Source organism: Equus caballus, chromosome 7 (genome assembly GCF_041296265.1).
Source record: "Equus caballus isolate H_3958 breed thoroughbred chromosome 7, TB-T2T, whole genome shotgun sequence".
Taxonomy (NCBI): domain Eukaryota; kingdom Metazoa; phylum Chordata; class Mammalia; order Perissodactyla; family Equidae; genus Equus; species Equus caballus.
The window spans coordinates 73,215,445-73,242,200 of NC_091690.1; the positions used below are offsets into that span (position 1 = coordinate 73,215,445).

Sequence of the window (26,756 nt, forward strand, 5' to 3'; positions counted from 1 at the left end):
GTTAATACAGGGGATAGACACATACTTAGGTTATGTTGCTTTCATCTGACCTATAAATGTTACATACTTTAGACCAAATTGTTCTTTTATATTGGCTGATTTTATTTAAATTAAGATAGCAAAATGGGAATATTTGATCAGTTTTCACATTAAATTTAATTTTGAAAAGGAAAGAAGACAGATGGACTTTGTATCGAAAGTTTAGTAAAAGTCTAGTTAAAGTTGCTCTAGTGTCTGAATATCAGGCTTTAAGAGCCTCATTTTTCTCATGCTAGACTCTAAATCAGTTGTAGCTGGAAATCCCTGCTCCTCAGCATGCTGTTGAAGGGCCATGGACACATCCCATGAGCAAGAGCGCTGACCTCAGTATGGAAACCCTGCCCCAGGCACAGTTTTTCTCTTACATGACATTCTAATATATATACTTTTTTAATTTGTGCTTTAGCAAGTGTGTGAATTTTTGTTTCATTATATGTGAATTACAGATCCTTTATTTTGAGAACAATTAGGAAAAAAGGAACTAGCACTTGGTAATAGAAAGAGAGATAAAGCAAGCAGTAGAGATTTTTGCAATGACAACTTGAGGAAAGATAAAAAGTTCTTGAGAAAAAATAAATCTGTGTTATAGAATGAGGCTCTGAAGAGGTCTGTGAGGAGAGCTGAACCTCCCACCGAGTCAGCTTACTGGTGCAAAATCTAGGAGTCTGGACTCCCAGTCATGAAATCAGAAAGGCTATGAACATTTGTACAGACTAGCAAGGAGTGGGGACTGTCTTTCTAATACGTTTTTTAGCTGCAAGAAATTAATCAATCTCATGTAAGCATTTTGTGAAAATTTAGGGGCTCCTGGAAAGTTTATTTCGTACCAAGGGAAGGTAAATGAATACTCAAAGTACTGAATATTACTGGAAAACCTATTTAATATTTCCCTAATTTAGTTTGTTGTCTTTATTATTTTATTTTTGTGAGCAGCCAAGTGTTTCCTGTACTTTCATCGTGTCAATGAACCTGTCTTCCCCTAGGACGTGAAGTATCTAGATTAAGTGATCTCCATTAGAAATATCCAGTCATGGTGGTTTTGAGGAACTTGTTTTTTAAAATTCTCAGGGATTCTAGAACAGAGAGTTGACAGATTTGTAGAGTGTATATAAATACTTACTTTAGCCGAAGCCCACAGGGTGAAAATGAGGGCAATTGTGGGCCTTTCCTGAGAAGTATAGATTTGACAGGATCTAATTCAGAGATGCTGATTACAAGGATCTGCCTTCTAATATGGCACAAATTCAAGGGGGCTACAGCAAATTAGACATTTTAGTTCAGAGTGTAACTTTTCTGGAAAATTAATTCAACTACAGAGTAAGAAATGCCTCTTCATTCACTCACTAAATGTTTATTGAATAATTACTTTATATTGGGTATTGTGGGTTACAGAGGTGAGTAAGATAAGTTTTGCGCCCTCAAGAAGTTTAAAGCCTAGAACTAAAGACAAATGTGTGTAAAAGTAACTGTATGATTTGTTTTTTCACAGTAAACTCGAAGTTAAGTATCTAAAGTCACTCACCTAGTAACTAATTTATTTACAGTAGTTATGTGAAAACACTGTTTTGTAAGCATAGAAAATGGAGAGGTTAATTTTGCCTAATGAAAAAGGGAACCTTTATAGAAGTGCTGTGAGGACAGAATCTTGAAGAATGAATAAGTAGAGATGAGAAATAAGATCAGGAAGGGGAAGTAAAAACTGGACTACATATAGTTTTGGTGGATGGTTTGGCAGATGGTGAGATGTGCACGTTAGGAGAGAGTGTAGAAGGAAGAGGGTTACAGTTTGAAGAGAAGGGTGAGTTCCATTTTGGAGATGTTGGTTCTGAAGAACCTTTGGCACGTGGGGTGAATAATGTTTGGTAGGGAGTCATATATATAACTCTCAGAGGAGAATTTGGGCCTAAAGATCTCACTTTTAGGGGCCAGTTGCCTATCAGATGAGCGTGATCAGGATGAAATCATGTATAAAATGAGATGAGAAGTTGAGTTTGGAACCCTAAGGAACATTAACGTTTGGAAGGTCAATGAGGAAGAAGAATGTGCAGTATAGTTCATTTTTTTGTACATATCTCATTTGTTCTAGGTCATAATCTTTGAGGACAAGAACTGTGTTATTCTATCTATTACTAATACCTACTTTAGTACCACACAAGAATTATATGAGGGTTATCAAATGAAGCAGAAGCCAGAAATTTAAAACCTTATATTGGAAAATCCAGATGCAACACAGACTATTTGGATAATGACTACAAAAAAAAGGAGAATTTAGAGTATCCCAAACAGTCTTTCTTAACCCTGAACAGCCTGTCTCAAAATTTAAAGTTTGTGGTCTTTGCTTTTCTAGATTAATATGAATAAGATTCTGATTAATAAAAACAAAAACCCTGTGAAATATGAATATGACCAGGTAGAAAATAACAGGAATGTGTTGAACCCAATTTTTTTTAACAGTGGGGAAGTGATTGGGGTATGTATGTGTACGTCCCTGAATGTTTCTCTCTTGTTAGAAAGAGGAGAGGCTGCTTTTGCTCTCCTCCTCACATTTATTCTGCAGAGACTGGCTTTCTCTGTCTTCAATCCCAAGTGGTCTGCAACTTTACTACATATTATGGTATAACTGCCAGCACATGCATTGAATTCTCCCATGGCAATCACCATGACACTGCAGTCAAGACAAACATTGCAGCTTTAGAAATCACTGGTCGTGGGAGTGCTAGCATTTGTTGACTTTCTCCTTATGGTTATCTCTAGTTGTTTGGGTAAAACCAACATATTTTTACTACTGATTGTTAGATTATGGTTCCTCTGTGATGCTGAAAGAAATAGGGACACCAAAATGAGAAAAGATTAAATAGAACAAAATCATTTACGGCAGGGAGTCCAAGGACTCTCACTGTGTTCGGAATACTATGTTAAGAGAGGAGGCAGCACACAGTCAGGCACCCAAACAAGAACATCTTTTAATGGGAGAAATAAAGAAATTAAGGACTTTCTAGAGCCTAGTCAATATCATACTGTAGATTGCATTCCTGGCATTGTTCTAGCCTGTCACACATGGCTCTGAAAACCTGCTCATCTTTGCCTCTATAGGTTGGTTATCCCTGGGCTTCTTTAAGCTTCCTTGCAGGAACTAAAGTGTGTGTAATTGTATGATATGGGAATAACCTATAGTTTGATGACTCTTATTTATTATGAGATACCAATATATTGTGTTGTCAAATTGTATTTTTGTCACTCAGGATATTGTTATTTTATTAATTTCAATATATCTTGTTTCACCATTATATTTTTTCTGTATTAAAATAAAGGAAAATAATCATTGCTGTTGTTTTTCCATTTTTTAGTTCTCTTTTAGAATAGTGTTGTGGAAAGGGGTCACTTTTTTAAAAAATTAGTAATTATAATATTTAATCATTTTATTGTGATATAATCTGATAATTTTATTAAACATACTTTTCTATTTTTATTATAGATCTAAACTTAGTCTTTTTCAATCAAGAATCAGTTTACAGAAGGCAAGTGTAAAGGTGAGTTTTTGAAAACTGTATTTCACAATTGAGAAACTTTAGCTTATAAAAAAAGAATTGGGTCTTTTGAGGTGGAGGTCAACTGGTTCCACCTACTTTAGAGAAGCATTTTAGTCACTAACTTAGAGAAGAACTTTCCTTCCCAATTCGTGGTTGTTTTTCCCCCAGGTGTCACCACTTTGTACACTGCTTGCTTCACAAGATTGCTTCGCAGATGGGTTTCTATACCTTACCTGCTTAGGTAGCCTGTTGTCTTTAACTCTTAGTCCAAGAGAATCAGTCCACGGGCTTTAGAAAGCTCTACAAATTCCATTTCATTCGGATTTATACCCTGAGCAGATATTCTGGGCCAAATGCAAGTGAGTTTTTTCTGTGGGACCCTCAAGCTGTGGAATACCTGATAAGTAAGGTTAGTGACCTGCCTTTGGCTGCCAGGCTCCCGCCTAGCATACAGTTCTTTGGCACATCAGGAGTGCTGATTTTTTAAAAACTATTTTCTAACTCCAACAGATTTACCCATGTCTTCGAAGATAAGGTATTTACTTAATGTGGAAACCTTTATTTTCCCATCTGAATAAAGTGTGCAGAATATTTTGAAGTTCTCTAAAAAGCTTTGGAAGTTTAAGTGTAAATAACAAATACAGTCATGCATCACTTAATGACGGAGCCACGTTCTGAGAAATGTGTTGTTAGGCGATTTTGTCATTGTGTCAACATCATAGAGTGTACTTACCAAACCTAGATAGTATAGCTTACTATACTAGGCTCTATGGTACTAATCTTATGGGACCACCATCATATATGCAATTCGTCGTGGACCGAAACATCATTTTGCATGACTGTATTTGAAAGCACTTGTACCGTGTGTAACAGTTCTAGTCACTGTTTATTTAAGTCCTCAATGGTGTTGAATAATTTTTATCTGCATATAAATGTTTCTCAACACGGTTACTTTTACTCTTGTTGAGGAGCTATTAATTGCCAACTAATAGTGGTATCCTCCTATGTTTGCAGTGCAATATCAGTTTTTACTGATTTCTTTTTCTTTTACTGTATTTTAGTTAAAAGCTCGGCGATCTGAGTGTAATTCCAAAGCTACCCATGCAAGGAATGATTACCTTCTTACGTTAGCAGCAGCAAATGCACATCAGGATCGCTACTATCAAACAGATTTAGTTAACATTATGAAGGTAATCCAGCCTTAACATCTGTGGTAATTTTGTTTCATTAAAGACGAAAACAACTCGTGAGTTGAGTGTTGGGTATGTGGGCCTGAGTCTGAGGAACGGCAGCAGGCTACTTGGTATTTCATTGGAATATACTTGATATTGTTTGGATAACCTCTGTTTTGGTAATTCTGAATTAATTTTCAGTGTAAGAAAATGTTTAGAGCAAAATCACTAGGATTGTATTATTCCCTAGTGGCAGATACTTACTCTATAGTGGTTATTAATGTATAAGTTATAACAAGATTTTTTTTAAAAGCTTAGATGTTTAAAATTTCATAATTTCATCCTTAATTGATAGGTAAACATGTACATTAACATTTTATGATTTTAAGGTGCCTGTGGGAAAAACAAGAGGAAATGTCTTATAATTATATGAAAACATCTCTACCCTGGGTATCACTCCGAAATGTAGCTAGATTAGATTACAGTTTCTTATTGCCCAAACTCGATCTTGGTCTTTCCCTGTTTATACACTAATGTATATTTATCTTTAACTTTTACTGAAGTAGGGGAAAAAGGGTGGAGGAGAAGAAAACCTTTTTAACCTGCTGCCAGGTTTCCCTTGTTGCTGGTAGACAAGTTCTGCTTTGAATTGTATCTCAGTCTCTTCTATCTTCTCAAGGACCCAAATATTTGGTTATTCTGTTTTTCTCGTATTTTCAACCCATCTCTCTTAAATGTATTGTTTTTTTTTTCTTGTGAGGAAGATTGGCCCTGAGCTGATATCTGTTGCCAGTCTTCCTCTTTTTGCTTGAGGAAGAGTGTCACTGAGCTAACATCTGTGCCAGTCTTCTTCTATTTTATGTGGGATGCCACCACAGCATGGCTTGACGAGCAGTGCTAGGTCCATGCCTGGGATCCAAACCTGCAAACTTCGGGCCACCAAAATGGAGCACATGAACTTAACCTCTGTGCCACCAACCCAGCCCCAAATATATTGTTCTTAATGACTATCAAACACATTGATTTCATCAAGTTGCTTGCTTTATAAATCAGAGGTGTTGAGAATGGGGAGGCAACAGGAGTGGACATTCTTTTTCCTGCAGTGGCTCTAGGAAAGAGAGAAACTCTGTCCAGAAACTACAAGTTCTTTCCTTGAAAGTAGAAACAGGACATTTCCTGGGACCTTCAGGGGAAAATAGGAGTGATGGAGAGCGTCAAACTGGACTAAGAAGTACCCTATTGTGAAATTTTTCCTTTCCTTTTTGTTCACTGCCTGAAATCCTCTTGTCCTAGCTTCCATCCTGTTCCAACTTCTCCTGGTTAGAATGCAGGTGGTGAGAGAGATAAAGGATTGTTTTGACATCCCAGATGAGAACTCTGTATACATTTCCCCATAAATGTCAGACCTAGAGGTTTAGGCATTTTAGTATCTTATTAGGTGTTACATAGTGCCTCAGACTTACAGGGACCAACTGGAGACTTGGCCTCCCATTGTAACATGTTTTCTCTAGGGAAATAGATATACTCAGTTTCAAACACCCCATTTAGTAAAGAAGATTTTTAGTACAGCTTGATTTGAGGTTGTGATTCCCTATATACTTTCTACTATTAAGTCAAAGCTGTTAACTGTATATATTTTTCCCTTTGAATACTTTAAAATGAGCATTATGTTGGTTTAGGTGCAGCAAAAATAAAGTCTTTATGTTTTTTAAATTGAATCCACAGGCAAAAAACATCTCTCACTTGAAATCCTGTGGCCTTTGATAAACAGGAAAGCTATAATGGTATTATTTTAGGGGTTTGCCCTCTGCCAAAAACAAAGGGGAAGCTAATGGGCCTGGCCGGCTCTCAGATTATGTGTGAAGTACTTGAACTTACCTTGAAGTCCTCATGCAGGTATTTGATCAGCATTGGGTGGGTTATGCTTTAGATTATTCATTTCATGAAATCTTGTAGGGTACCAAAATGATAAAAATAGAGGAAGGAGTCCCCCTGGTCCCTTAAAAATAGGACAGTGTATTCTGAATTTTCATGTTGTGTATGTTGATTCATTTTCTTCCTTATGCTAATTCTATAGTCTGCAGTATTGGAAAACTCCCGTCAAGCATGCTGTTAATTACTAAGCAAGTTTCTATCATTGAACTGACAGTGGCCCCTTAGTGCCTTTCTTGGAAATGTCTGTTTTTTGAATTGTTGTTAAGGTTGTAATGCCCTAACTAGAATTTTTTTTAAAAATTATGTAAACAGCTTGGAAGCAGGAGATTTGATTCGTTAATTTAATCATACACATTTAATAGTCACTTACAGTGTGGTAGCTATTGGGCTAGGCTTTGGGAAGAAGCAAAGATGAGTAAGACACGCTCCTGATCCTCAAAGAGCTCAATCTGGTGGAAGAGAATTATATAGAAATGATTATAAATTGGAATAATGAAATCACTTACTGATAGAGGACCGTGGTTAGTAATAATCATAGCTATCATTTTTTTTTGGATTGCTTGATATTACCCTGGCATTGTCCTAATCATTTTAGGCATTTTATCCTTTCTCGTTTTCTTCCTTATCCTGGGTAGAGTTCATAGTTCATTATTTAAACAGCACTCTAGCCTGTAAATGAAATGAAATGAAATCCCAGCTCTGGATGAACCTAGATAACCTCTTCCTCTGTTCCTGCATCTAAGTAACCAAGTACTGCTGAAGAAAATCTTTCAACAGAGCAGATTCATGATTGTAAGTTAATGTGGAACTTGTCTCAAATGGCCCTTCAGCACTGCTCAGGTATCCTACTGTATTTCCCTGGTTAATTTTCCCTACTATTTTTAACAAGTTTTTCAACTCTTTCCCTTCTCCTCAAACTTCAGATTTACCCCTTCTCTTTCACACTTAGCAAGTGGTCTTTCTTCCTAATTTACGGAGAAAATAGGAGCCATTAAAAGGAAACTCCATTATTAACCCATTCCTTGCCTTTATCTCTGTTCAAGACTCTTCCAAGGAGTCTTAATAGCAGAGTTGTTCTCCGTATCTAAAGATGATCTTTTCACCTCGGCTTTGGATCCCCTCTGCCTTCTCAGGGATCGAAACAATGGATTTTCCTATTTTCTCCTTATATTTCTTGGGCATTCTAGTCTTAGGTTAACAGTTGATGGGATCTTAGTGATGCCAGTGCTCATTATGTCGTCTTTTGTGTTACACTCCTCTAATCTGGATTCGTTGCCCTCTGCGTCCGATGCAATGCAGTCATTCTGAGAGCTTCCTTTGCCTGTCTCCTATGTTGAATCTCCAGTGTTCTGTATCATTTGTCTTCTGTTTTCTTCGTTTACTCTGTTCTTTGGTGGAATACATCCTCCAGTACTTTCTTGAGAGAGTGGGCATGGGAGTTAAGTTTTTTGAGATATCATGTTTATGAAAATGTCATTATTCTGTGCTCATAGTTGGGTATAGAATTAAAGGTTGAAAACCATTCTTATTCCGATGTTGAAGTTAATGCTCTACTGTCTTCTTGTTTCCTGTGACAGATTAGATTAGATTGAGAATTGAGAATCCACAGCCATCCTGATTCTTGATTCTTTGTATCTGATCTAGTTTTTTTTCTTTTTAGAAACTTGTGAAATATTCTCAGTAAGCCCTTTGATTCTTGGCTTAATTCTTCCCTTTTTTTTTTCTCTTTCTGGAACTCCTGTTACTAAGTTGTTGGATCTCCTGGTCTTGTTCCTTTTTCTCTCATTTTCCTTCTTTGTCATTATGCTCTACTGTCTGGGAGACTTCAACTCTGTGGTTCAACTCTTTTATTAAGTTTTTAGTTTTTTCAACATGATTTTAGTATCTAATTGTTCCTTTTTGTTCCCTGACTCTTCCCTTTTTTTATAGAAGATTTTTATGTTTTCTCTTTTCAATTCTGATGCATCAGTAATAGAATTAATTTTAAAGTTTGCTTCTCCTTGCAGAGTCTGTTTCAGCCTGTGGTAGAACTTGTCAACTTTGAGCTTCATCAAAGGGTGATCCGGTGGACCATTTGTAGGGGAAACACGGATGTCAGTATCCTTAGATCTCTGCTCTTGGGCTGGTCAGAATTCCCCTCTTTGCTCCCTTCATCACTTCTTCAGATGTTTTCTCTGGAGTTGTTTTCTGAGGGAGACTTCCATGACCTCCTTAACCAGGTTACATCTGCCGCCCAATCTGATGGTCTCATAAAATGGTGTATCTCATCTTTGACGCTCTTAATACAGTTGTAGTTTTACACCTATCTGTGTGATTACATGGTAAATGCCTCATCTCTCACTTAACTCTACATTCCGTGAGGATGATTATGTCTGTCACTTCAGACTTCATCCTTGCTACCCAGTACAGTGTATGATTCCTAATGTGTGTTAAATGTTTATAAATTAATACTTAATGAATAAATGAACAAATGAATGAGTGAACAAGCAATCTCCTTTCAGTCTTCACAGGATGAATCATTTCCATTTTACAAATGAGGAAATTATGACAGAGCCTGGATTCAGCTCTGGCAGGTCTCTCTACTGTCAAAACCAGTGCCATTAGCTCTTTATGTGACCCTAGCTTGTTGGACATAGTTCCTCTTCTCTTGTTAAAAGGGGGATAATCCTGGGGCTGGCCCCGTGGCCGAGTGGTTAAGTTCGCGCGCTCCGCTGCAGGCAGGCCAGTGTTTCGTTGGTTCGAATCCTGGGCGCGGACATGGCACTGCTCATCAGACCACGCTGAGGCAGCGTCCCACATGCCACAACTAGAAGAACCCACAACGAAGAATATACAACTATGTACCCGGGGGCTTTGGGGAGAAAAAGGAAATAATAAAATCTTAAAAAAAAAAAAAAAGGGGGGGGATAATCCTGCACTATCTTATCTCCTTTGGCTTCTGCAAGGAGCAAATGAGGTACTGAAAAGCGTTTTTATTAATTTTGAAGCTTGGTATACATGTTATACATCATTATTTTGGATAACAGAAATTCTATTAATATATTTTAAATAAATCTTGTTTTTTAGGTGTGAGGAGGGGGATAGTGTAGAAGAGAACTTAAATGCTTGGGAGTCAGAGTGGAGCGACTATTTAGGTGTCTAGCATTGTTAGGTACTCTGTCTAGGTACTTTTGAAATTATTACTTGATTTATTTAAACACATTATTTCATTTAGTTTTTATAACATCTTTCATGCTAAATATCATTATCCTTGTTTTACAGGTCAGAAAGCAGAGGCTCAGTGAGATTCCCTTAGTATGTATAATAGCCAAGACTTAAATCAAGGTCTCTGTGACTTCAGAGCCTGTGTTCTTTTCTACATACCATTCCAATCTTCTTGGTAGTAAAAATTAGTATAATAAGCAGTAGCATACTGTGAATGTCATAAATTTTGTGAGAGTTGTAAAATAAAATTAACAATTGAAATTGCAAATTCTCCCCTATTCTAATTTTTCTAAAGAATATGAGCACCTCAGTATCTAAATACAAATATTTAGACATGTTCCCCAAGGAATATTTTGTATTCCTTATTCCAGTACCAATTAGAACAGATACTGAATATATCACTCTGTTGTCTGTATATCATCAGGCAGGTTTTTTTGAACTAAAAACTAAAGCAGAACAAAACAAAAAACTATTGCTAGGCCATGGAAACTGGATAACTGATTTCATCAGATCTGTAGAAACCTGTTCAGCTGTCTGCTAGAAAGCAAGGTAGTTCCTCAATGTTCCTTTTTTGCAGCATATTCTTGTACAGTATATAAACTGATGCTTTTATTTTGAGAAGTTTGTGGAATATGTTCTTAGTGGTTTGGATGAGGAAGGACGATGTACAACGCATCAAAGTAGAAAAAGGAACAAATGTCAATATAATGAAAGACTTGAAAAGCTTAATAATACTCAGACCCTACTTCTAGATAAATATTTAGTCTGCAATGGAAGCTAAACGTGTCTGGACTAACTGATAATTGGGCAAAGGAATAAAAAGTAAACATCTTTCTGTGTGACAAAAATCTAGAAAGTATGATAATATGGCATATCTTTTACAGATATTTGTTTTGGTTAAATGAAGAAGAAGTCATTGTTGGTATCTAAATCCCTTATTTTTACTGCTTTTCTGGCTAAGCACTAATCATTCCAAAAGTCTTCCTCATTTATATGCATGATTGTATAACTCTTATCTTTTTGATTGTAAGTCACAGCTCTTCTGGTTTCCTGCCATCTCTCTAGCTATTGTACTTTTTTAAAAAAATTATTTTATTGAGGTCATATTGGTTTATAACATCATGTAATTTCAGGTGTACATTATCACATATCAGTTTTTGTATAGACTGCATCTTGCTCACCCCAAATAGTCTAGTTTTTATCTGTCACCAGACATAGGTGCCTCTTTACTCCTTTTGCCCCCACCCCCTACCCTCTTCCCCTCTGGTAACCACTAATCTGTTCTCTTTATCCATGTGGTTGTTTATCTTCCACATATGAGTGAAATCGTGTATTGTTTGTCTTTCTCTGTCTGGCTTATTTTGCTTAACATCACATTCTCAAGGTCCATCCATGTTGTTGCAAATGGGACAATTTTGTCTTTTTTAATAGCTGAGTAGAATTCCATTGTATCTATATGCCACATCTTCTTTGTCCATTCATCAGTTGATGGGCACTTGGGTTGCTTCTGCATCTTGAATAATGCTGCCATGAACATAGTGGGGCATAAATCTTTTTGTATTGTTGATTTCATGTTTTTGGGTAAATACCCAGTACTGGGATAGGTATTTCTATTTTTAATTTTTTGAGAAATCTCTATACTGTTTTCCATAGTAGCTGTGCCAGTTTGCATTCCTACCAGCAGTGTATGAGGCTTCTCTTTTCTCCACATCCTCTCCAACATGTTATTTTTTGTCTTGTTAATTATAGTTGTTCTGATGGGTGTAAGGTGATATCTCATTGTAGTATTGATTTGCATTTCCCTAATAATTAGTGATGCTGAACATCTTTTCATGTGCTTGTTGGCCATCTGTATATCTTCTTTGGAAAAATGTCTGTTCATAATCCTCTGCCCATTTTTTGATCAAGTTGTTTGTTTTTTTGTTATTGAGTCATATGAGTTCTTTATATATTTTGGAAATTAGCCCCTTGTCAGATATATAATTTGCAAATATTTTCTCCAGTTGGTGGGTTGTCTTTTCATTTTGTTCATGGTTTCCTTTGCCTTGCAGAAGCTTTCTAGTCTGAGGTAGCCCCATTTGTTTATTTCTAGCTGTACTTGTGTTTATTTCTAATTGTACTTCTGATTCATGTAGTAATGTTTGTTCACTTAACAGATTAGCATGGAAGTCCCCAAATCTCAAGCTTGGCTCTCTTCTTCTCTTACTTTACATCCTCTTTCTTTACCTCCTATTTCTTGGAAAGAGTAATTGTTTGGCCTGACTTTTATTAACACTGAATGATCCTCTGATCTGTCTGTAAGCTCGCCCTTCTAATTATCCATATGTTTGCTTTTCCACCAGTGGCTGAAACTTTCTAAACTAGAGGCAGCTCTTTGTAGCTATATTTCCCTTGAATGGGTACCCTGTCCTAGGCTTCAGGTGACAGCTGCTGTCAATCTGGCTTCCAAAGCTCTAAAGCTGCACTGTCTATGTGGTACTCTGTAGGTACATGTGACTATTTAAAATAATTAAAAATAAATAAAATTTTAAATTCTGTTCCTCGGTCACAATAGCCACATTTCAAGTGCTAAAAAGCCACATGTGGCTAGTGGATACCAAATTGAACAATAGAGATATAGAATATTTCCATCATCACAGAAAGTTCTATTGGATAGCAGTGTTCTAAAGCTTGTTTAGTTTTTACTTGTTTTCCTCCTATCCTCCTTTTCTGGTTATCTTCAATGCTACTGATCATTTTTCCCAAGAACTACAGCCATGATTATATTTGTATTATTTCAGAATTAATTGCTCCTTCATTTGCAACCTAGACCTTGAAAGAGAACAGGAGTTGGCAAATATTTTCTGTAAAGGGCCTAATAGTAAATATTTTAGGCTTCTTTATCACAGCTGCTCGACTCTGGCGTTGTAGTAGGGTCATTGACAATACGTAAACAAATAAATGGCTGTGGTCCACTAAAACTGTGTGTACAGAAAATAAGCGTTGGGTTGGATTTGGCCTGCAGGACTTAGTTGCTGACACTTGGCATAGAACTTTAAAAATTGTATATGAAATTTTCTAAATATTTAAATACGTTCAAAGAGTAATGAAATGAATACCCATTTACTCACCACTCAACTTCAGAAATGAAACACTACTAGTAAAATAGAAGCCTCCTGTGTGGCTTCTCCCAGTACACATCCCTCTCATCCACCACGTTGTAACCACCACTCTGACAATATGAGTGTTGTCTTAGGTGGTATCATATCCTGTATTATTCTGCAACTTGCTTTTTTTCCCACTGAACTTATTTGTTGAAATTCATCAATATGGATTTTTAACTTTATCGTTTTATGTAGTATTTCATTTTGTATATGTCATAAATTACTTATCCATCTTCTTAATTGAAGTTTCACTTGTTTTTGTTTTACTGTTATAAACAATGCTGCCATCAACATTCTTATACATGTCTCCTGGCATACTTGTGTAAGAAGTTCTTAAGGGAATATACTTAGGAGTAATGTGTATTAGCAGGCTTACCAAAGAGCGCCCAATTGTGTTACGGCACTTTTTATTATACCTTTTAACATGGTTTGTGTGTTCTGTTAAACTCAGCAAGTATTTGAGGGTGTTCTAGGTGATAGACACTTGGTCATACAGAGACAAATGGACGTGATCCATACCATCAGTGAGCCAGAAACAAGAAGCTTATAATTCTCTGGAGCAGCCCCTAAAGTGCTTTGGAGTATAAGGTGGTGGGTCCTTTCCCCTGCTATTTTGGTTATGTATGGTTGCCTCCTGGTGACAGAAGAAGAGAGAATTAGGATTTTTGCCCAGTTTTACCAAACTTTTAAAGCAGTGATTTTAAATATTTTCAGCAGTCCAACAACTGCTACAAACTCCTAATGAACTCCTTATATACAAGCAGATAAAAAGGAAGCTGTTTGGTTAAAGCTTGTGAGTCTGTTTCCCCTTGTGTGTTTCCCCATTCCCCACACCTGTGTTTGTCCTCCACTTCTTTCCCTTGGTTCCTGAGGCATTATGCTGCATGCTAGAACTCCTCGAGGTATAATTTGGAAACAACTATTCTAAGACAGAATTTTCCAACTAGCAAATTTCTTACAGAATTCTAAGCTTTGCCTACATGATCTTTATGCTAGACTTTTTCAAAGTAATCTCTTAAAAATGTAAATCAGATCATGATAATCTACTACTCATACCCTCCGGTGGACAGGTCCAACAGGCAATTGAATATTCTGGCTTGAGAGCCTAATTGGATGTCTTAGCCTGGAGAATCAGCCATAAATGAGGGGTATTGAAGCAGAGAATACATAAAGCTACTTATGGGAGTAGTGTATAAGATGACAAGAGGTATAAGGAGAAAACTTAAATCAACTCTTTTTAAACCAACTTTATTAAGGTATAATTAATATACAATAAAATGCATATATTTTAATTATACAGTTGGTTGAGTTTTGACAAATGGGTGAGCCCATGTAATCACCTTTATGATCACAATCAATATTTAGAATATTCCATCCCCCAAAACTTGTCTCTTGTTCTTTTTGCAGTTATATTCAGTTTATATCACCCTGTAACAAATCAACACAAACTTAGAGACTTTAAACTACCCCCGTTTATTATCTCATAGTTCTGTAGGTTGCAAGTCCTGGTGGGCCCAGCTGGATTCTCTATTTAGGATCTCATAGCCCCAAAATCAAGATGTCACCTAGGCTGGGTTCTTATCTGGCGCCCCTTCGGGAGAATTCACTTCCAGGGTCATTTATGTTGTTGGCAGAATCCTGTTCATTGTGGTGGTTGTAGCACTTAAGTCCTTTTTTTCTTGCTGTCCATAGGCTGAGAATCATTCTCAGCTCCTAGAGGTTGCTCTCAGGTCTTTTCCACATGACTCTCCATCTTCAAACTAGCACGTAGAATCTTTTTCATGTTTTCAATCTCTGACTTTCTCTTTTGCTCCTAACCAGAGAAAACTTTGTGCATTTAAAGGGCTCTTGTGATTAGTTTAGGCCCGCCAGATAATCTCCCTTTTGCCATATAATACAACATAACCACAGGAATGATATCTCATTGTATTCATATGTTCTACCCACATTCAGATTATACAAGGGCAGGGGTCATTGGGATCATTTTGTATTCTTCCTTCCTCAGCAGGATTGCATATATTTTGTTAAACTTATTCCCAAGTATGTCAATGTTACTGTAACTGTTATGTTTTAATTTCATCTTTCAATTCTTTTTACTAATATAGAGAAATACAATTGACTTTTACATATTGACCTGTTCCAGTTACTGAGTTACTCTGTATAACAGATTACTGCAAAGTTTAGTGGCTTAAAACAATGACAGCATTTATTTTGCTCTTGCATCTATACTTGGGGTAGGACTCAATGGGGATAACTTGTCCCTGTATCACTCCAGATCAGCTAGAGCAGCTCAGAGGGTAGGAGCTAAATTCTTCCGAGAGTGTACAAATATGAGTTTGGTGGTTGATGCTCCCTAATGGCTGAGACCTTGCCGAGGCTGTCAGCTGGAGCTTCTGCACTTGGCTTCTCTGTGTTGCCTGGGCTTTCTCGGTGTTGTGGTTGGTTTCAAAGGCAAATAAATATCTGAGGAGCAGAGGGAAGCCAGCCAGGCACAGGCAATACTGCCTTTTATAAAACAGTCTCAGGGATCGTATAGTCTCTCTTTTGTTCGTTCTGTTCATCAAAGCAGTTACACAGTTCTACCCAGGATCAAGGGGCCTGATGGAATAGATTCTACTTCTTAATGGTCGGTGGCAAAATTATGGAAAAACGTGTGGCACCAGAAATATTGCTATGCCTATTTTTTTGCAAATACAGTTTGCCACATGACCTTGTATCCTACAGTCTTCCTAAATTCACCTAGTACTAGTAGCTTTTTTCTGGACTTTTTACAATTTTCAATGACAAGATCATGTCAAATTGAATAAAGATAGTTTACTTTTGTCTTTCTAATCTATAAGCCCTTTTATTTCTTGGCTATTTACATTGGTTAGGATCATCAATACAGTGTTGAATAGAAGTGGTGAGAGTGGACATCCTTGCCTTGTTCTAAGATCTTAAAATTATTCTAGCAAAATATGCATAACAAATTTTATCATCTTAACCATTTTTATGTGTACAGAGTTCAGTGGCATTAAGTACATGCACAGTGTTATGCACCCGTCACCGCTATCCATCTCCAGAACTTTTTTATCTTCCCAAGCTAAAACTCTACACATTAAACAGTGACTCTCCATCCTCTTCTCCACCAGCCCCCTGGAAACCACCGCTCTACTTTCTGTCTCTATGAATTTGACTACTCTATGTGCGTCATGTAAGTGGAATCATACAATACTTGTCCTTTCGCGTCTGCTTTATTTCAGTTAGCATATTGTCTTCGGGGTTCATCCATGGTACAGTATGTGTCAGAATTTCATTCATTTTTAAGGCTGCGTTTTTGTTTTCTTTATTCTGTATAGCAAATAATTCTAAGTGCTTCTTTACCAAATGTAAATACCTCTTTACCAAAGAAGTGAGATGAGTGCGTTGTGAATCCTTGCTGTCAGGAACCTTACAAATTAGAAGTAGAACTAAGACATCCACAAAAATAACTAATATCTAAGAGCATGTAATAGTAATAGCCATTATTTATTGAACTTTACATTCATATTATCTCATTTAATCTTCAAGGCAACCCTGTATGTACATAATTAGCTCTCTTCCAATCATGTGTTTCTATGAATGCAAGTGTTACAAATAGCTATAGGCCTTCAGATGTCAATAGAATGTGAGATTCCCATTTTATACCGGGCACCCAGAATTGGTGTTGAATGAATGAGGGGGGAGAGGTTGCAGTGGTCTTTCTTCATGGAAGACCTTTCTTCATAGAGGAATTATCATCTTAGGTCTTGTGTAGGGAGTAGGATGTCAGCAGGCTCTGGTGACAAAGGATGGGATTTCGCAGGGGCAGACTTTTATGAGCAGGAAATGAAATGATGTATAGCAGAAACCACTGGTTCCATTTGTCTTGGGGAGAGGCGTGAGAGTACTTACTAAGAGTGCTAGCAATGGAGTTTTTTAATGAAGCTGAAAAAATTCTTTTCCTTGAGGAAAGAATTATAAAATCCCATTAAAGTAGCTCTTTTTTTTGTTTTTTGACCAAACAGGTTAGGATGTGAATGTTTGAATATTTTTTATCTTAGCTTTTTCATGCAGTTTTCTATGAAGTATATTTTTATTATTTTGGGTTATTTGTATATAAAGTCATTTTCATATATTAGAAATGTTGAATTGTTTTTATTCACTAGGATTGTAGACTCTTGAGTTTTCGAGAATCTTCCTAGTTCTATAACATATTTATTGTTGGTTAAAAACTTGAAGTAGTGGACGTTGATGCCATTGGCTTTGTGGCTAAGGAAGGAAGTATGTGAACAGACAGAATCCTCAACATTCTTAGCCATTTCTGGCTTTAGCAAGTTTTCTTTATCAGTCGTTTATCAAGACCTCTCCTTCTGGGGCCGGCTCCGTGGCGAGTGGTTAATTTCGTGCACTCTGCTTCAGGGACCCGGGGTTTCGCTGGTTCGGATCCTGGGCGCGGACATGGCGCCACTCATCAGGCTATGCTGAGGCAGCATCCCACATGCCACAACTAGAAGGACCCACAACTAAAATCTACAACTGTGTACTGGGGAGACTTGGGGAGAAAAAGCAGAAAAAAAAAAAAAAAAAGATTGGCAACAGTTGTTAGCTCAGGTGCCAATCTTTGGGGAAAAAAAGACCTCTCCTATTGTTTTTCTTTTTCAAACCATTTTGAAAAGCAAATAGTATTCATTTTGCTGGTATTCTGGTGGCTATTGACTATGGTTCTCAGGCTGATGTAATAATAGTCACAAAATGTAATAGAGATTGTATTCTGTCACAGAAGTGCGTAGTCACAGTTTAAAATGGCCCCTGGCCACAGACAGATGCTTCTCTGAGCACAGTGCCCTAGTCCTGTGATGAAGGTCAGGTCTCACTTGTGTGCACTTGGTGGTGTTTTACCTGGTGGGACCACCGTGTAGGTTTTAAATTTTATTTAGTAAAGCATTTAAACCTAAGAATTGTGTTTCTTTATCACAAATAACATTCTATGGAGTTTGCTGAACTCCATTTCCAGACATGGCTTTACAATTTCTGACTTCGATGCAGTCAGGACATTTTAGTTGTTTTTCTTACTTACTAAGTTACTCAGTCAACGCATACTGTATTTCCTTGATTCTAAGATTCAGCTTTTCAAAGAGCTTTTTAATGTTTTTTAATTAGTGAAGCTCCTTATATTCTATGCTGTATTAGACGAAAGAGAAGACAGTTTTTCCTGAATTTTCACTTTGTACAAGGCACAGAAGAAGAAGTAAAAAAAATGTCATAAACACTCTACCTTCAAAAAATTAAGACAAAGACTGGTCTTTGCCTCTTTCTTTCTGTCTCTTTCTGTGTTTCTTTCTCTCTCTCAGACACATTCTTAAAAGTTAACTGGCAATACAACGTGGTAAAACCTAAATGCCAGTCACCTTTTCTGCATAGTTCATTAACCTGATTTTTATTTCAGATATAAATAACTCAAAGCCAAATTAACTGAAATGAAATCACTCTAACATGATCCAAGAAGGAGTAAGTCTGTAATGAAGATGATAAGCATTGGGATGCAGTTCGTTCTTACGAAGGTGTTTGAAGGGAATAAGTAGACTGTTACAATTGAATTTAACGTTCTGCACCAGAGAGTTCAAGTATTAACTTAGCCTTAACAAGTGAGGGGGAGGCTAAATGATAACCCCAGGTATGCTATTTGAAATTGATCTTGAAGAAAATCTGTATAAAAAGTAGTAGTGTAGGGACTGGCCCGGTGGTGCAGCGGTAAAGTTCACGCATTCCAATTTGGCGGCCCGAGGTTCACCAGTTCGGATCCCAGGTGCAGACATGGCAACGCTTGGCAAGCCATACTGTGGTAGGCATCCCACATATAAAGTAGAGGAAGATGGGCACGGATGTTAGCTCAGGGCCAGTCTTCCTCAGCAAAAAGAGGAAGATTGGCAGCAGATGTTAGCTTAGGGCTAATCTTCCTCAAAAAAAAAAATTGGAGTGTATACACACGTGTGTGTGTATAATAAAAACCATACTTTTCACGTAAGATGAATCCTTGGAGAAGGTCTTAATGTTATTACCCAATAATCTTTGAAGGGAAGACTAGCTGGTCTTAGTTTTTGTTTTGTTTTGTTTACAATTTGTAGCAATATCTTTTAAGATTACTATTATAAAACCATTGAACTACCAAGGAGAAGTGTTGGTTAGAGAATGAAACTCAAGCACATAGAAGCACAGCTGGATCTCTGGAGTGAACGTGATTGGTCAGAAGCACCTTGACTTCTGTAAGTAGGCTCATGCTCATGGAGTAGTTCATGGCTTTTAATAACTGCCAAGAACAGTAGCAAGTTTGTAGGGCCCTCTGGAATTCCATCTTGATGTGCTATCCTTTTGGAAATCAGAGTAAAACCTCATTTATGAAATTAAAATTTATCCTCTATCAGTAGAGTTGGAGATAAATATTCTTTGTCAAGAAGGGCCCCCATTCAGGGCCTCTCACTGTTACCTGTGCCACGGTCGTTCTAATCCTACCTGTTGCAGTCCGGGCCCTGGTTGATCCTCATGTATTATCTTTCAATGATGGACACATCAGGATTAATAACATCTGACAGATGACCCTCTGGAGAGACGTAACTCTGTCTGAACAAAAGCTTCAGGTCCACCTGAAGGTATTTTCTAGGAAGCAGAATTATAAGTAATAGTTTCAAATCAAAAGACAGAGAGACCTCAGTTTTACAAAGAGTATTGGATTAGATATCAAGAAGTCTTTTTATTTGTTCAAAAAGTAATTTTGGAACAGATCAATGGAACAGAATTGAAAGCCCAGAGATAAAACCGCACATCTATGGACAGCTAATCTTCGACAAAGGAGCAGAGGGCCTACAATGGAGAAAAGAAAGTCTCTTCAACAAATGGTGCTGGGAAAACTGGACAGCCACATGCAAAAGATTGAAAATTGACCAGTCTTTTTCACCACACACCAAAATAAACTCAAAATGGATCAAAGACCTAAAGATTAGGCCGGAGACAATAAGTCTTTTGGAAGAGAATATAGGCAGTACACTCTTTGACATCAGTTTCAAAAGAATCTTTTCGGACACTATATCTCCTCAGTTGAGGGAAACAATAGAAAGAATAAACAAATGGGACTTCATCAGACTAAAGAGCTTCTTCAAGGCAGGGGAAAACAGGATTGAAACAAAAAAACAGCTCACTAATTGGGAAAAAATATTTACAAGCCACTTATCCGACAAAGGGTTAATCTCCATAATATACAAAGAACTCACACTGCTTAACAACAAAAAAACAAACAACCCGATCAAAAAATGGGCAGAGGACATGAACAGACATTTCTCAAAAGAAGATATGAATATGGCCAATAGACACATGAAAAGATGTTCATCATCGCTAATCATCAGGGAAATGCAAATCAAAACTACACTAAGATATCACCTTACACCCGTTAGATTGGCAAAAACATCCAAAACCAAGAGCGACAAATGTTGGAGAGGTTGTGGAGAAAAAGGAACCCTCATACACTGTTGGTGGGAATGCAAACTGGTGCAGCCACTATGGAAAACAGTATGGAGATTTCTCAAAAAGTTAAAAATAGAAATACCCTATGACCCAGCCATCCCATTACTGGGTATCTATCCTAAGAACCTGATATCAGAAATCTCAAGAGTCTGTTGCACCCCTATGTTCATCGCAGCATTATTTACAATAGCCAAGACGTGGAACCAGCCTACATGCCCAGAAACTGATGATTGGATAAAGAAGATGTGGTATATATACACAATGGAATACTACTCAGCCATAAAAAAAGACAAAATTGGCCCCTTCACAACAACGTGGATGGACCTCGAGGGTATTATGTTAAGCGAAATAAGCCAGTCAGAGAAAGACGAACTCTATATGACTCCACTCATAGGTGGAAATTAGTATATTGAAAAGGAGATCTGATCGGTGGTTACCAGGGAAAAGGGGGGGTGGGGGGAGGGCACAGAGGGGGAAGTGGTGTACCCGCAACATGACTAACAAAAATGTACAACTGAAATCTCACAAGGTTGTAATCTATCATAACATTAATAATAATAATAATAAAAAATATATAGAAATGAAAAAAAAAAAAGTAATTTTGGAGCATCTAAAATTGTACCCTACTTAGAACCTTCAGTGGCTTCTTATTGATTCTTATTCCTCCAGAGGAAATAGGAGGAAAGTCAAGATAATTTAAAAGACCCTATGTGCTCTGTTCTCTGCCAGTGTCATTTTTTAAAATTCAGATATAATTCATATACCATAGTATTTACCATTTTAAAGTGTACAATTCAGTGGGTTTTAGTATATTCACAAGGTTTTACAACCACCACCACTATATAATTCCAGAACATTTTCACCACCCCAAGAAAAAACCTGTACCCCATTAGCTATTGCTCCCTGTTTTCCCTACCCACCAGCTCCTGGCAACACTAATCTGCTTTCTATCTCTATGGATTTTCCTCTTCTAGACATTTCATATAAATGGAATCATGTAATATGTGGCCATTTGTGTCCGGCTTCTTTCACTTAGCATAGTGTTTTCAAGGTTCATCCATGTTGTAGCATATATTAACACTTCATTCTTTTTTATGGCAGAATAATACTCCATCGTATGGATATACCATATCTTGTTTATCCAATCATCAGTTGATGGATGTTTGGGTTGTTTTACTTTTTTGATTATCTGCCTGTCTCTTTATCCTCATTTCATGTCTCTCTCCACCTCACTCTCTGCACTTCAGTGAGTGATTCTCTTTCAGTTCCTCAGTTGTACCTAGCTCTCTCCTGTGCAAGCATGTTAGTACATGTTCTTCTCTCAGCATAAAACCATCCCTCTCCTCGCTGTCCCCATTCACTTTCTTAACCACTAGTCATGGTTCACATCCCAGTTCAAATCTATTTCTTTAGGGAAACCTTCCCCAAACTATATCAGATTCCTTTATTATATGTTCTCATAGTGTCAGGTTTCTTTTCTTCATAATATTTCTCTTAATTTGTTTATATACTTGGTTGTATATACTTATATACTTGATTATACTATATGCTTGGTTTCATTGTCTCTTTGGCTTCCTCTCCCACCCCTACGATACTTTAAGCTTCATGAAAACAAAGTTGTGTCTGTTTTCTACTCATAATTGTATCCCTGGAGCCTGTTCCCAGCATGTGTGTTTGTTGAATGTATTAATACATGAATCTATTTACAGTGCTAAGTAATAGCGATACAAAAATAAAAAGCAGTCTCTGTCTACATGGAGCTTACAGTGCAGATCTAAGCAGGCAGATAAACAATTATTTTGCAATAAGAAATGCTCTTAATGGCAGTATGTACAAATGTAATGAGGCCAGAGGAAACAGGAGGAAAGTCAGGAAAGGCTTCACAGAAGTTGCTTTTGAATTAAAACTTATTCTTTCTTGCTTGGTAGAGTGTAAGGCCTTGAAAGGAGGAACTGCATATTGTTTACTATTGTGTTTTAGTTCATAGAAGAGTGCTCAGTAAATATTTATAGAATTGAGTCAAATTCAGTTTTCCTGGAAGATAGGCAAATTGAATACATTCCAAATATAGAGACAACAGTAATGCTGGACTACAGAGATAAGTAGTTCGTTATCTTTACGGTGTAGTGTGCAATAGGAGTACAGCAAGAGATGGGGGCTGGGTTATAGGAAGAGCATATGACTGGATTTATATGTCCTGCTAAGAAGATTGAGGTCTATTCTGTAGGCAGTGTGGAGCTCTTGAAGCTTTTGAATAAAGGAGTGAAATCATCAGATTTACATGTTAGGAAGGTTGCTGTGGCAGCAGTATGAAAGATAGATTCTAAAAGCAGGAATACCTATAAGGCCATTACCACATGACCGTGGGCCATGGTTTGTAAAGGATGAGAGGATAGATTCAGAAGTTACAGGAAGATTCTGCTGTTGGTGATGGTAAAAGTCAATATTTATAGAGTGCTTACTGGATGTCAGTAACTGTTCTAGACTCCAGATGAAAAGATAGTGACACAACACTTGTCCTTAGGAATGAGAAAGACAGATGTGTCCCTTTAGAGACATGGACACAATGTGATAGAGCACAGAGGGGAAGGAATGACCAACCCAATCTCAGGGAGTAGCAAGGACTTGTCAGAGATGGCGACATTTATGTTGGGACTTGAAGGATGGATGGGTGGGATTTTCCTATTCAAAGAAGAGGTATGATGGCATCTTAAGCATAGGGAAGAACCAGTGTAAAAGCAAGAAGAGTGCCTTCTTCTCATCAGTGTGGTTGGAATGTAAAATCAGAACCATCAACCACTTGTCCTTTATCCTGTACACATTCCATTGATTTTTTTTGCATTTATTCCTTTAAAATTAATCCTCTTGATTTCTGTTCTGTCATTCTAATCTATGAAGATATACTTGAGTTCTGATTCTGTCATTCATGATGTTGACCGTACTCTCCATCTTTGTATCATCCATAATTTGATAATGTTTTCTTCTATTTATTCCTCTCAAGATTAGATAAAATCATTGAAATGGATAGAACCCTGTGTTACTTGGTTACTAAGATCTACTTCCAAGTTTACTCCTGTTTCTTAATTAGCACTGTTATTCAGCAACTGTGGAACCTGTTAATTACACAGTTTTTTAATCTAAGTTTTTTCAATTTTATTCACATTTAAGTATAGCATAATGGTTAAAGAAGAGAAGTTTTGGAACAAGGCAAATCTGGTTTGACTTGCCTCCATCACTTAATAGTTTTGCAACCTTGAGCAAATTATTTACCTTCTGTCAGTTAACTCCTCTAAAATAGGGCTGCTAAGTGTCCCAAATTGCTTTGGCAAATATTAAATGAGGTAAATGTATATTAAATGCTTACTGCTTTGCCCAACATATAACAAGTACACAATAAGTGGAAAACCGGTCATCATTGTTATTAATAAAGATAATTATTCATTTATTAATTCAAATTTTATTGCATGTCTATTATTCGCCTAATATTGTTCTGGATATTGGAGATATATCAGTGAAAAAAAGATAATAGTAATTAAAAGCACTTATAAAGCAGTTAGTACATTCCAGGTACTGACCTAAATCATTTATTACTCTCATTAACCTACCAACTCTCTATGGTAGCTTCTATTATTATCTCTATTTTAGAGAAGAGGTAAGTGAGACAGAGGTTGAGTAACTTGCCCAGGTCACACAGGTAGGTGGTAAGTGGTAAGAGCTGGAATTTGAACTCAGCCAGTCTGGCTCCAGTGCTTTTTCTCTTAACTGCTGAGCAATACCACCTCTCGTCTAGAGTCACTTCTACCAATTCCTGCTAAAATCAGTATATTCCAATTTTTTGGAAGTTCTACAATCTAGCAACTCTGATTTTTAAAAAATAAATAAGAGAGTCTATTGTGACCTCATTTTGGTGTGTTTTTTGTTTTAACCCGTGCTGGCTCCTGGTGATTACTTCTTTTTTAATTATAAAGCTATCTGTTTAATAATCTTCTCTAGAATTTGATAGGAAGTCACCTTAAGCTTACTTCTCTGTCATTTTTTAATATAGTTAAAGCACATTTTTAGAAAAAAAAAGTAAAGAGAAAAACTCAAAGTTTATGTCCTTAGTTGACAATTGTTGAAGAAAAACATTGCAAAATATAAATGTAGTCATCTCTTAGTTTATATAAAATATATTTTATAAATTTTTCCTGCTTTTTATTTTACATTGAATATCAATAACTTATACCAATAGTTCTCAAACTTTTTGGTCTCAGAACTTCTTTTCACCCTTAAAAATTATTGAGGGCCCTTGGAGCTTTTGTTTATGTGGATTATACTGTTGTATGCTGAATTAGAAATTTACTGAATTAGAAATTTAAACTGAGAAATTTTTAAGACATAAGAACACACAAGTACAGATTCCATCAGCTGTTAGAGCAGTTGCATCATCACGTGTTATCCAGCATCTGGAAAAGTCTATTATATACTGTGAGAGAATGGGGGGTGAAAAAGGCAAATAGTGTCTTAGTATTATTATGAAAATAATTTTGACCTCATAGACCCCTAAAAGGGTCTCAGAGATTCCTCAGCGGTCCCTTGATTTCACCTTGAGAACTTCTGCCTTATACTAAATAACCTTTTACTGCCTTCAGTTAGAAGAAACTGTAAGACTGAAATGAAATTGAATATTTCAGTGGAATTCTTAGGTTTCAATAATACTTATTAAGGACCATCTAAATGCATTAGATACTATCAAGGATGCAGAGATGAAACATACAGCTTCTTCCTTGAAAGAGCTTAGTCTCATTAGGGAGAAACAGTATTTACAGATCAAATTGAAATGCAGAGTGGAAAGTGACAAATGACATGTTTGTGTCTCAGTAATAAACTGGACTCACCATTGCAATTCATAAATTAAGTTGCATAATTCCATAAAGTATATTTGGCTACTTGCGATTCTCTTGAGATAAGTGGTTAAGTATGAACAAAAATTACAGCAAATTTAGAGATCTTTACTTTGCATTTTGTTTAGGTGGTATATTTAATAATTTACTCTGAAAGATTTGGGTGAATAGTGAGCAGGAAATATTGCTATCATAGAGTCATTTCAGATTCAATTCTCAAAAGTGTGTATCTCTGAACTACACATACTTTCTGTATTTAAAATAGCACTAAATACAGAGAAATATAATTCAAAATGACCTGGAAATACCTGGATTTGATATACTTACAGAACACCTAAAAATTAGGGATGACAGAAACCACATTTTTTAACTGAACATTAAAGAAGAAAAACAGGGTCAAAAGTTATCATTTTGAAGATGGAAAGCATTAGATGTGAGCAGTGCTAAGATGGCCTCACGCTTACGGTACCTCCCCATCCCTGGGTCACCATGTATCTATTTACTCTTGCAACCAACCAATGGTACTTCAGGTCAAAGGTAGGAAGGCGTGGTGAGTGAGAGGTGTGCCTCTCTCCCTAAGCACAATTTACTTTCTGAACCTCAGCCCCAAAGTTCTGGCTCAACCTGCTTACATCTTGGGAGTTCTTTTTATCACAGCCTTTCTTTACCTGCATCTTTATTGTCAGAGTGTATTTTAAACCTTGTTTCTTTATTATTCTCTCTCCCTGTTCTATACCTTTCCCCCACATCTACTGTCAACATTTTCAAGGCAGAGAGAACTTTTTGGTGGCTTACCGAATGGATGCTCTTTTACCAGAAATCTTTGTGGCTTTAAAAGAAATGAGGATGGCAAATAGGTTTTAGTTTATGTGCCAGTTGAAATAAATTAATAACGGCTGCTTGGAATGCTGGGCCGAGAAGTATCCTGAGTCCAGGCCCAAGTGCCAGGGACCATTAGCGGTCTCTGTTGTGGGCGTGAGAGGAGCAGATGCCAGCGCATAGGCCCCATATTTGATGCCCCCGACCTAGTAAATACCTGCTTTGGATCCATTTAAATGTATATGTGCTGTAGATTAAAACATATATATTTCATATTAATATGCATTTGAAGTATGTAAGTTTCTTTTTATATATCTGTGCTTTAGAAACTGTCTTCCTCAAACTTAGACTGGGGTCAGTGCTTGGAATATCTGAGGTATCTTGATGACACCAAAAAACCTAAAACCCAAACAAGAAACCTTAGAAACTTAGAGGAACTTGAACTGTAGTTCTGCCTCTACTGATCAGCATATAACTTACCTCACATCCTGTCTGGATCTCAGTTGAACCAGTGTC

The 26,756-nt window shown here is 36.9% G+C and overlaps 1 protein-coding gene across 9 annotated transcripts in view; it reads left to right on the forward strand.

Annotated features, from left to right (window-relative positions):
* FCHSD2 (FCH and double SH3 domains 2) overlaps positions 1-26,756 on the forward strand; it is a 280,728-nt gene that overhangs the window by 166,155 nt on the left and 87,817 nt on the right. For all 9 annotated transcript variants that reach the window (XM_070274437.1, XM_070274441.1, XM_023645793.2 and 6 more), the window contains 2 exons: positions 3,515-3,569; positions 4,631-4,759. In XM_070274437.1, coding sequence (XP_070130538.1) covers positions 3,515-3,569; positions 4,631-4,759 — 184 coding nt within the window. The remainder of the gene's footprint in view (positions 1-3,514; positions 3,570-4,630; positions 4,760-26,756) is intronic.